At 37.9% G+C, this 12,906-nt stretch overlaps 1 protein-coding gene across 5 annotated transcripts in view; it reads right to left on the bottom strand.

Annotated features, from left to right (window-relative positions):
* Positions 1-12,906, bottom strand: part of Pds5b (PDS5 cohesin associated factor B) — a 134,834-nt gene that overhangs the window by 25,264 nt on the left and 96,664 nt on the right. For all 5 annotated transcript variants that reach the window (XM_085837481.1, XM_085837482.1, XM_085837483.1 and 2 more), the window contains 4 exons: positions 7,371-7,494; positions 4,589-4,747; positions 3,632-3,700; positions 2,183-2,319 (listed from right to left, as the gene is read on the bottom strand). In XM_085837481.1, coding sequence (XP_085693607.1) covers positions 2,183-2,319; positions 3,632-3,700; positions 4,589-4,747; positions 7,371-7,494 — 489 coding nt within the window. The remainder of the gene's footprint in view (positions 1-2,182; positions 2,320-3,631; positions 3,701-4,588; positions 4,748-7,370; positions 7,495-12,906) is intronic.

Genomic DNA, 12,906 nt, shown 5'->3' with positions numbered 1-12,906 from the left:
AAACAATTTTCTCAGCCTAAGTTAACGTGCTAACTTACGTGGGAATAGAAGATATCTATTTCTATATTGATTTGCCTATTAAATTTCAAGTATAGATTTTTGATTATGTAATGCTTACAGATCAGCAATGAATGTCTTTACTTGCTAATTTGTCTATCACAACTACTGTAGTAAACAAACAAGAATAATGAAAGCGAGTGTATTAGCTAAATTACTATCATAGGCACACACAGTAAAATGGCTCATAATCAAAGCAGCAGATAAACAGTAGATGTGCATTTAAATGTCTGTAGTCTTCAGTCTGCCAATGTTCTCACTTCAAAAGTATAGCCAGGAATAATTCATTTAATTTATACAAAACCAAAGTAATTAGTAAACTGAGGCAAACGTATTAATGCCAAAGATTTTTCTCTGCCAGGCTGAGATGACCCGTACAAATTTATCTCAAATACAGTATGAATTTTAAATCTAAGTATCCTTATTATATATAACTCTTAAACATGGACATGTCTAAATTATTGAGGGAAAAAAACAAATTAGATTAAAAATGGTAAGCACATGAATTGTGTTCTATAGAATGCATAGGTTACTAAATTTTATTTTTATTATTTCATTTAATATGTACTATTAAATTCTAGGCACAGGGGATACTATGAATAAAACATTCAAGAACAGCCTGGGGGGGGGGGTGGCTCAGTGTTAACAGCATTTACCTAGCATGGAAGTCTTAGCCTTGATGGCCAGCACTACCAAAGTGGAGAGGGTGCTGGGGAGAGAGAGAGAGCTGGAAGAAGAGGATGAAGATGGAAAGGTGGAGAGCCGCTGGTACTCGCTGTCTGGTGTTCTCATTAAAGTACGGAGAGGCCTTAAAGAGTCAAGTTATGCTCTAGCTTTAGATTGGTAAGAAGTGTCTCTAAACAGCACGCGGGAGGCAGAGGCAGGTGGATCTGAGTTCCAGGCCAGCCTGGTCTACAGAGTGAGTTCCAGGACAGCTGGGCTACACAAGAGAAACCCTGTCTCGAAAAACCAAAAAAAAAAAAAAAAGTGTCTCTAAACAGCATTTGAGAACAAATGTACATTTTTGCTAATGCTGATAAAAATAATCCTTACTATCATCCACAGGGTGCTATGTAGTGCCGTCAACACCTCAAATATACTAACAGTATATAGTTATACCACAGTGGTACACTAAGACGCACAAGAGTGTGAGACACTGAGAAGCTGAAGTAACTTGGTGAAGGTCACCTAACTAGAAAGCCAGGGTTTGAATCTACCTGGAAGATGTAGTTTCAGGATCTAATTCTAAGTTTCAATCATAGTATAGTCAGTTAATCCATAGCAAAATCAATGCTTCAGTCTCTCACAGAAAAATAACATAATTTTTGCATAGGTTATGAACAATCTCCCTACCTACCTTCCTTCAGTTCTAGATTATGATACTAACAGTGGCTATGCCACATGGTGCAGGAAAGTCTATGCATTCTCAGTGAGAAGAAGTAATTGCTTTCTGACTTATTTTAGATCTGTAAGTGGTTGAAGCCATAGATTTAGACTTATGGATAAACTGGAAGCACTAAATTATCTTTTGTCATATAAATAAAAACTGTGCGTTTTAAAGAACATGTATCGAATACACTTTTATTTTTGTTTACTATATTCTAAAAATAGATTCAACAATTTGTTCTTTGCCTTCAGACACTAGCAAGACCTTCAAACAGTAGTTACAGATCTCTGCACTAACCATTATACACAAACTGTGACAAAGAATTAGGACCTATCATTTAAAATACTTGCAGTGTCTAGATGGCAGAGCTGTCAGACACATGACTTATTTTGTCATAACCACCATATAAAACCATATTACAATAAACACACATGAATACTGACAAACTAGTGCTAACTGTCTTTTTTTTTTTAAAGATTTATTTATTGTTATGAATAAGTACGCTGTAGTTGTCTTCAGACGCACCAGAAGAGAGCATCAGATCTCATTGCGGATGGTTGTGAGCCACCATGTGGTTGCTGGGATTTGAACTCAGGACCTCTGGAAGAGCAGTCAGTGCTCTTACCTGCTGAGCCATCTCGCCAGCCCCTGCTAACTGTCTTTTTAAAAAGAAATTCTAACATATAACAGGAGTTGAAATCTATACAATCCAAGTATCTGGAAACAGTAATTACTTACCTAATTTTCCCTTGTTCTGTCAAATCTCCATCACTATGCAGTATCGTTGTTAGTAATCTGAGGGTGGAAGTTCCTGACTTACTGTGATTATTCTTCATTCCAAGTAGCCATCGAACCATCATTTTAATAGCCTGAATCTATTTAAAAGACAAGTTGACCAAAACAACATTGTTATGTTTAAAGAATTTCCACACCAACCTTAAAAACTAGAAAAATGTGGATGTATCTTAAGAAACGACAAAATATATTATATCTTTTTATATACAGGAAGATAACACAGTGTTTTAAGTTAGAGTTGTTTCAACCTCCAAGAATGAGGTAGGCAAACAAAACAAAAACAAAACCCTATTTACTAGAGATGAGTTATTTTGTTGCTTAACTTTACTGTTTCCCAAGCATGCTCCCATCCTTTAGGACCTAGAATTAGAATCAGGCTAACTTCTATAACCAGAAAAAGTTCTCAACTGCAAATGAAACCTAAGAATGGGCATCATTTTTGTAGATTTTATGATGATAAAGCATGTGAGTACTTTAGAACTCATTACAGGCTTTGACATAACTCTTTATGGTTTTGTTTTTTAATTCATCTCAGCTTTTTAAAGAAAGGCAGTAAGAACTGAGCTTGAACAATGCTGGCACGAAGTAGTCTCACCTTTCCTGAGTACCAGGTGAGTGCACACTCAGTCTAAATGGCCTGCTGTATATATCATCTAGTGCTGCCTCTCTGACATAAGACTGCTGCTTAAGACTGCTGCTGAGACCCAAATGCAGCCAGTATTGTTCAGTGTTGTAACTACTGTAGGAAGTAAAGGAAGGGCTGCTCTACAGCTGTGCAGACACACCACAATCTGAGGCTGTAACAAGATGCAAACATAATTCAAGATATGGCGTATAATGAAATACATATAATGAGAAAGAAAGCAGGGTAGACAGTGTGGGAGTGAGCCCAGAAGGTAGTAAGAAAGTCTAAGAAAAAAAAGTCAATGTTCTATATATTTGTTCCTAATCTTCAAATATTGACAAATACACTGAAATGAAGTTGATACATATCACATGACTATAACAAATCAATGCTCTGTATTTCAGTGACAAGTAATTCCTTACATAGAAACCCAAATTCGAGAACTATTAAAAATTTTTAATAAAATATCAAGGAAAAGATCATCTTAAAGGCTGGATTAGTATTATTATAGACAAGAGAACATCCAGGAGAAGAACAGCATTTACTTAACATTAAAAGGCTGATTTCTAAGAAGCAGAAATATAGAAGCAGCTATCAAGTCATTCCCCCTAGTTTCCACACTGCTACTCACAAGGCCCCAGGGTGCACATCACTGCCCTAACTCTCACACTACACGAAAGACTGCACCGCAACTTTAATAGCCACCCACATCTATTACTTGCTATAGTGAGTATACTGAGAAACACAGATTTATGCACATTACTCACTTTGACCATTGTCTCAGGTGAGACTTCTTCATCTGGAACCCAAAGCTTAGTTGTCTTTTTTCCTGGGAGCTAGGAAAAAGGTGAAAACATTAAAGTAATAAGCATTAATTCTCATGGTCAACTAATATTTACTACATAAACAAAATACTTAATAACAACAGACACAATTTATGATTCATCTAACACCATTTACTAAATATCCCTGAAAGGAATAGTCTCACTGGTACCTGGGTGGAACATCTGGATACCCTTTGCAGATGTGGGTTAGGACTGACTTTGTAGTAATACATAATCTGCTTTGTAGACCCTTTTAAAACGTTGATGATTCAATTATTTAGGCTACTAAGCAAAAACAAGACACTAAGAAGTGAGTGTGAAGTAGTGTGTGTATTTGTGTGTCAAGTCAAATCCCTCCACGGATGTCAGGTACACTGATTTAGCTAGGCTGGCTGGCCAGCAAGCTCCAGGATCTACCTATGTCCATGTATGCAGCTCTGGGGCTGCAAGCACACGCCAGCACACCTGATGTTACTGTATGTGTTTGAGTTAAACTCTGCTCCTCATGCTGTGCAGTGAGTGCTCATTAAGCTACTTCACCAGCCCCAAGAAATGCAGTTCTAAAGATATTTTTTAAAAATCTTAGTCAGGCTTTGAGGCATAAGTCTATAATTCAGCTACTCAGAAGACTGAGACAGGAGGATTACAAGACCTGCCCAAAAAGTCTCCTCCCAAAAAGTCTCTCACTTAATCAAAAGTCCATGTTCTTGTATAATTTAATTTCATGGAAACTGAAATAGCCTCAATTGGGTGTTATTTTCTACCTCCCAAAGGGTCTACTTCAGATCACATGTCCTTAAATGAAAGCAACCACCTGGGAGTGTTACTAGGCATTTCACCTCTCTTTAATCTAAACTGTAGAACAAACACTGTGATAACAAGTGTAGAAGTACAACTTACCCGGTCATTCATGAGGAGGTCCTTCACAATGAAAGTTGCCACCAAAGACTTCAGAGGAGCAGCGAACTGATCAGGTGCAAGAAGAGCAATATGACCGATAGTGACCAGTGGGGTTATAAGATGCTCCAGGTTGCTTGGATCTAGGCTTTTATGCAGAGGCTGGAAATGAGGCAAAGGAAATATATTTTAACTCTCTATACATACAAATAACACTGCTCATGAATTTCACCTTCTAATTCTAAACACTGCAGAAGTGTAGACCCTGTGTAAGCAACAACTCAAGCTTGAGTGTAGACTCTACAGTTTACCAACATTTGGAAGACATTAAATTTAAGCATTTTCAGTTTTGCCCAACTCACATTTTAGAAACACTTCAGCATAAATCTTATTATATAGCATGTATCTTATGACTATGTGTATGAACGTCAAAGGCTGCTAGGGCTCATCAATATCGACTCCACTCTCTTCCTAAGCCTCAAGACTCTGCCTTGCAGCTTCCTCTGCAGTTGAGGGAGGATATGTGTGATCTGGTCATGGAAGAAAGAATGAAAATGAGGTAGGCCACACTTGCCAACAATGGGGCAGAGTAAGCACCATGCCTCTCCATAGTTCTCTCCACTTACCTGACTCAGGTCCAGTGGGTGGGGCTCCAGTAGGAACACAAAGTACCACTAATCAGAACAGGATGTGTCCCTAACCCTTTTGGACGCTGAAACACCAAAACTGAATTTGCAGTAACAAAACTAATTTTCCCTATGTGTAGTTAACTAAATTTTGGCTTGAAAAATTATAGCATCAAGTACTAAATTCCAAAGCAAGACTATTTTTCATATGATTTGAAACTAAACCATTAATAAGTATTTAGTTACAAATAAAGAATGTCATACTCTGAATACTAACTGAAGAGTGCTGTTAAGTTTAAACATAGAGAAATCAAGAAAATGACTAAAATATGCCATCATTAGCATTAAGGAAGGAAGACACAAGATGTGTTTTATATCCATACTTGTGTATAAAATAAAGCATCTCTGAAAAAGTGTATTACTCCCTGACAGGTAGTGCCTGTGGAAAGTAAGTAACTGCCTAGGATGGGGGAGGGCACCTAGCTAACCCAGCAACAGCGCTTCATTGTAACAGATTCACTGTAATGATGGCTTTGGAAAGCAGCTCAGCAGGCAAGTGTTAAGGCACAAGTGTAAGGACTGAGTATAAACCCTCAACACCACATAAATAAAAGAGCTGAGCACATCCTGACCCCAGTGCAGGGGAAGCTGAGACAGGAGCCCTGGGTTATCTGGCCAGCTAGCCTAGCTGAGATGAATGGGCTCCAGATTCAGCAAGAGATCCTGTTTCAGGAGTAATGCAAAGCAGTGGAGGACTGCATGCAGTGTTGACCTCTTGTCTCTACAAGCAGGACACATGTAAACACACATACAAAGACATACACTAAGTGGAAGCACACAGCAGTACATACACATACACAAAAGGGTAAATATGGGGATCTTTGGTCCAACACTAAGCATCAACTATTACAAACTTGGCAACAACACAAACTATGCTTTCCTGACAAGACTAGAGCAATATGAATTTTCGCTCAAAGCAAGGTGAGCTGATCTCTTGCTATTTCTGGTCACTTCCCTCAGTACTTCCACTGTGTTCATACCTAAATGTCACTCTGTTGGTCACACTATGAACAAAAACAAGGTTGCATAAATATTTTTTTCTTTTTTAAATTACTACTGCTGCTGCTGCTGCTTGGCAATTTCCCACAATAAATTAATAGAATTATTTTTGAAAAAAGAGAAAATAAATGGCCAGATCATGGAATAGTAGCAACTGCAAAAAAGCTAACAACCAGTAGGAAGTAATTTCTCAGAAAGCCAGCAAGCCTTACACATTATGACAAGAGTACCACAGCAAAAAAATCTTTACAAAGCCAAGTTATGTCAATATTATTCTAAGTGTCTACCATTTAAAAAAATTAATCAATAAAAAATCCTACTAATTAATAAAATTATCTTTAAAAATAAAAATAGACATTACCAAGTGCTTAGAAATTCAAATAAAGCACTTGACACATAAAGTGCTATTTGAGAGATACAGAGTATAACTTACTAGATATTTTAACATGATACATGAAAGTATGATAAAATAGCCTTAAAAGTTTGTACCTCAGAGATAAAATGTCAGAATATTTATAGTAGGAGGTTTAGTGTGGTCTCCAAACTGCTTTGACTTCCTTTAGGTTAATATTGTAACCAATTTTTACAGATATTTCTGCTAGCTTATTTTAATTATAATGCAGAGACTATTCTCATAGTTGGCTACAATAAAACGCTATTCAAGGTGAAAGTTATTTAACATCTTGAGAAAATAGTATGAAACATTAAAAATACACACTTTATATTAGCAGTTAGCTTAGCCATTAAATCTAAACTTATTTACATTACCAACTGGGCTAAATTACACTCAAATTTCAAACTGTTAAACTTGCAAACTGACAGAGAAACACTATCATTGACTATGAGTATATACAATAAGCACTCAGTGAAAAATATCCAAGACCTAATACATCCAACAGTGTCAAACAGCATCAAGCAGTGTTCAGTTCTGAACCTGAAGTGGTCTTAAACCTATGAAAAGCCAGTTTTCCTATTTTAACTATCACTGATGCTGATTTTACCAATTTACATCTTGACAGTACACAATATAATATATCTCCAAAAGACAATATTCTGCAAAGTCAGTATTTATTTTTTAAGAAATCAATTTTTTTCATTACCTCAAATATCTGTGCAAACTGGGTCTCTTTACTAGAAAATATGGCATGAATACAATGGATGGCGTATTTAGCCTGGCGAGGTGGTCCTTTTTTGGATTTGTGATGTAGTACAGGAAGCAAGGCTCTATAAACAAACAAACAAACAAATAAATAAATGCAATAAATATAAAAGAATAATTTATGTTTAGGTCCTGAACTTAGTACTGGCTCAACCACGGTCAGAGAAATTTCTGTTTGTAGAGAAGAACAGTTACTACAGAAATTCATAATTTATCAAACTAGTGAATGCTGAGTGCTCGGCCTTAAACAGGCCATAGTGATCACCCTCTCCAAGCCTCAGTGAGCACTGCAGACAGAGGAGGGGCAAAGAGACCTAAGTGAAGGAGGATGGAGGAGTCTGTCAAATACCGTCTTCTCGACATGACATGTCTATTGCGGCCAGGAAGCCACAGCAGGGACGGCCACCTACACAAGAGACCATTCCATCATGGGGGGGAAAGGGGTTCTTAATAATAAAATTTTAGCTTTTTAACTTCTTTCCTTTCTTATACTTATCATGTATGCTAGTTTTCATTATTGAGAAATCTTCTTTCCTTTTGTTTGTTACTATCTTCTGCCTTCCTCTTCACGGTTACTACACTACTTCTCTGTTTACATTATGTATTTTGGTCATGTCCTTTCCACCCAATTTTTATGGTTTTTTCTCTCTCTCTTCAAAAAACAAGCAACACAAACACACATAGACACACGCAAAAACCAAAACACACAAGCAAAAGATCAATAAAACAAAAATGCCCAAACAGAGCAAAATGAAAGTAAAAAAAGTTTACAAAATTACCAATGAATTCATTTTGTCTTGGCCAACTTCTCCTGGGCATGAGGCCTATAATGAAGTTAATAGAACCAGTGATACTCCACTGGAGAAACATTTTTTTCTTCACAACACGTATCAGTTACAGATAGCTTCTTGGTTAGGGGTGGGACCCTATCAGGCTTGAACCTGTGCAGTCAGGGTCCTTCCTATATAGCCCTGAATGTCCAGGAGCTTGCTAGGGTAGACCAGACTAACTTCAAACTCAGAAACCCACTGGCTTCTGCCTCCCAAGTGCTATGATGACAGGCAGGTATCACCATGTTTGGCTTTTTTTCTTTCAGTTACCTCTATTTCTGTTCTAATCTCTCCCTCCCTGGCTGCTTCCTTAAACCCAACCATTTGCTAATCTATGTTTGCTTAAATGATTTTAACCCATTGCACATTTTATATCACTTGTGCCATTTTCATTTTTATGTTATTGATGGTAAATCATTTAAAATCTTTCTGTCTTTTTTAGTTTGGTGTAGTTGCTATAACAGCAGTTTGCTTTGTACTCTTTAGGGAGTGAGCTTTCAAGAAAAAACTGATCACTAAGTGGATCTCCAGATTACAAGAGAGCTAAAACAACAGACGTGTCAATCATAACTCAGAAATACACACACACAGACACAGACACACAGCATAAGAAGAGTCCTCAAAAAGATCATAATCCCTCCACTGAATTCAAGGATACTAAGACGAAAAGATTTTCTAAGTTTACTTGTAGAAGTTATCAATAATTTAAAAAAGGCTAGAAGCTGGAGAATATAGTTTAATCAATCAGTGCAGGGCCTGGAACAGAGAGCCAGCAGCACAGGTGAAAAGTGAAGAGAAAGTCAGAAGGGAAACTGGGCAGGAGGGGAAGGCTTAGAAATAGAGGAAACAAAAAGCTCAGGAATCAAATAAAAAAGCCCAACAGAAAAAAAATCACACTAGACTAGACCACAGAGATCACATAACTTCACGAGAGCCAGTTACTAGGACAGGAAACACTACATTCAAACACTGAAAGGAGAGAAAGTAAATAAATGATCCTGACAACTGAATAAAAAAAGAAATAAAAAGGAAAGAACATGACTGTTCCTAGGTATGGTGGAGGAGACAGTTTATTATAGGTATGCGGGAGAGCATAAACAGAGGCAGGACGTCTGGGAGAGTGCAGAGGGAACATGACCAAACTGAGGTAGGCCATGTGAAGAGGGGGGAAGGGAAAGGAGAGGGGAAAGAGCAAAACAAGGTGCAGCAGCCAGGAGGCCAGAGGTACAAAGAGGACCAGTAATCAAAAGGGTTGGGTTATACAGGAGAGAGCAGTCTAGCTCCCAGGGCTGGAGAGTTCATGGTAGAGGGAGGGCTATGGCAGCCAGGAGGACTGTAACAGGTAAGGAATAAGGGATGCAAGGAGAACCTAGGGGCCAGGTCCACTTTGATATGTTAATGAGCACCTCAGCCATTTGTCCCACTGTGAAATCTAATAACAACTTCCAAGAACATGGAGCTATGAATCAAGATGCCAAACTTAAGAATCCATGCATGAGAGGTCAATGAAATGTAAAGGCCTAGAGAATCTATTCAATAAAATTATAGAAAACTTCCCAAACCTAACAAAATGAGCATGCCAGCACAAAGAGGTATTTATAATGGCAAATCGACATGAGCAGAGAAACTCTTGAGAATACATCATAGTCAAGGCACAGGCAGTGTAAAACAGGATTGTTATTTACTGTTACAGGAGACAAATACCAACCCACAAGAGCAAACACCAAACTGCCCCCAAGAAATCCCTAACAGTCAGGAAAGCATACATTTTACTGCTAACCAGATTTCTAGATTCAGCAAAGTTATCTTTTAAAAATGACCAGGACATAATTACATTCCAAAACCAGCATGAAGTAAAGCAACACTGTCACCACCCCAGCTGTAGTGTTGCTATTTTCACAGAACTGAATGCTTCTCTCCTGGAGAGAAAAGGAGACTGGGGGCTCCTATGATTTAGGGAACTTATAAGGATCAAGATGCTAATCAAGTTTCCCAGGATCCATCAAGTCTGAAGATTTACAATCCTGAGAACCCTCCACAGGGCTGTAAAAGCAGAGAACACTGCAGGGGAAGTCTCCCCAGTGGAGCAGGAAGCTCCAGGCATGTAAGCTTATAAACTGTCTCCCATGCTGCTTTGGTGAAGGAACTGCCTTTGACTCACTGCAAATAACCTCTCACCCACAGGGTTACAAATAAACCAATGGCTTACCAGGTTAAACTCTCCCCCCAGCCCCCATCACCAATGTCCTATCTGAGGTAAATATACAAATGTTCCAAGGAAAAATCACATTAACACTGGAAAAAAAAAAAGGAAAAAGAAAAAGAACACCTAGAGGAACACCATGCATAGAAAAGAAATCAAGAGAGCAGAAGATACCAGTTTCATGTGAGGAAAAGATGAAGAGAGTGAAGAGAGAAGACCTGGGAAGGAATCTATCACACTCAAAATGTAAGCCCTCAAAACCACCACTACTAGCAGGGAAGAGATAAAGCAATACACAATAATCCAACAAACTAGAAAAATAACCAAAAGTTTTAGGAATTAGCAAACCTCTCTCACTCACCAAGTGCAAATTTTGTTAACTCTCCAATTAAGAGACTAGCTGATGGGTAATAAACAAAATCCAGCTATCTCCTGGGTAACATGCTTTGGTGACACTCATAGACTCGAGAGTCAAAGTCATTTACCAAACAAATAGAAGAAGCTACAATCAGGCTGGCACCACTACTCAGATAATTAATAAAGCAAATGTGAAGCCAAACTTAGTCACAGAGTGTTTACAGAGACAAGCACAGGCCCTAAAGCTTGATGGTAACAAAGGCATCCACTGAGAAAGGGTCAGCCTCTGCAACAAATGGCACGGGACAAACTGGATCTCCTTCCTCAGCATTTGGAAATAAAGTCTCACTCTGAATAAAGGTGGATCAGACCTTAAAGTAAGACTCTGGAAATTCGAGAGGGAAGGAAGCTTCAGGATAGAGGCATGGGCCAGGAATTTCTGAAAATAACATCAATAGCTCAGGAAATAATCCCAAGAATCAACAAATGGGACTGCACAAAATTCAGAACCTGGTGCACAACAACAACAACAGTAACAGTGACCGTGTTCAGGATAGAAAGTCTTAACAGCTCTGTATCTGACAGGAAATTAGGATCTTGAAGTTATAAAGTATCCCAAACTGAAAACAAACAAACCAAAATCCACACACCCCAAATCAATCAGTAATGGACAAATTAATGGAATAGACATTTACCAAAATAAGACAAACACTTGGAAAAGTGTTCAACTCCCTTAGCCATCAGAAAAACGCAAAGTAAATGCAAGAAACTAGTGCTGTCAAGGGCAGCTGAGAAACAACCTTACACAGGGCTGGTGGCCATGGGGACTGGAAGGGCTGCTACAAGAATCAGTAAGCAGTTTCCTCAAAAAAAAAAAAAAAAAAAAAAAAAGAATGAAATTAAAAAAAACAAAAACAAAAACAAAAAACCTAAGTGATCCTGTTGTACCAATCCTGGATATATACTAGCAGGAATCCTAAGTATCTCCAAGTATTCGCAAATCCATGTTACTGCAGCACAATAGCCAAGATGTCCAACCAGAATTCCATGCACACACACAAAAATGTAATTATATGTTATGGAAGGGGCATGAGACACATACATATCATTCACATATGTATGTGTGTGTTTAAGTGTGTAATGAGGTCCATTACCTTGCATACTAACTACAAAACCCAATAAGGAAAAGAAATAAGGAAAAAAATAGAAAACTTTGCCTAAAGGGATATAGTTCCATAGATATTATAATTAAGTCTAAATTCAAATCACAGATTCACCTCTTGCTAGCTATGACCTAGAATCATTTGCTTGTCTGAATGTCAGATTTCTCACTTAGACTAAATAACATTCTGTTGGGTAGTGCAGAAAGTTTAACCGAGATAGTCTGTCAGATGAACATACAAGATAGTATATAGTTAGACACAGTCCATGTGTCCACCTACTCTGCTCTCTGCTCTGATTTAGATAGCAAGAGTATCATCCCATTAAAAAATATATACCCTGAGCCCACTTAAAAGTTAACAAAAAGTTCTAAACAATTATGTTTCTTATTCTTTCCAAACAGACTAATATAAAATTCTGATAGGTGTTTGCTTTTTGATTTACTTATTTTACTCAGTAGACAAAAACACTTAATGTGCACATGAGGTCACCTGAGTTCAATTCTCACAGAACCCACAAGGAAAAGACAGCAATTCTACTGAGAGCTATCCTGTGACTTGCACAGGTGAAGTTGCACAGATGTGCTCAAAAGAGCACACGTACATGTACACACACGCACACACGCATGCATGCACACACGCACGCACACAACTAAATTAACACCTCTGACATTTCTCAGTGTGTCTTAAATCCATGTGTACTGTCCATCCTGTGCTATTGTACACCAGGAACTACTTTATCATAAAATGGCCTTTAAGTTTTTCAGCAACACCAAAGCATCAGAAAAAATGTACCATGCTTCTTATAAACCTAAAACACCAACCAATATTTTCTCACAAGAAAGGAAAGTCTACTCAATCATAAATAATTAACAAAAAACTCTCTAGAAACAGTATATCCAAACTATTTATCAGAAAGAGCCAAAC

Source organism: Mus caroli, unplaced genomic scaffold, assembly GCF_978045245.1.
Source record: "Mus caroli unplaced genomic scaffold, Mus_caroli_1 scaffold_4, whole genome shotgun sequence".
Classification (NCBI taxonomy): Eukaryota; Metazoa; Chordata; class Mammalia; order Rodentia; family Muridae; genus Mus; species Mus caroli.
This window is presented reverse-complemented; position numbering and strand designations above follow the sequence as displayed.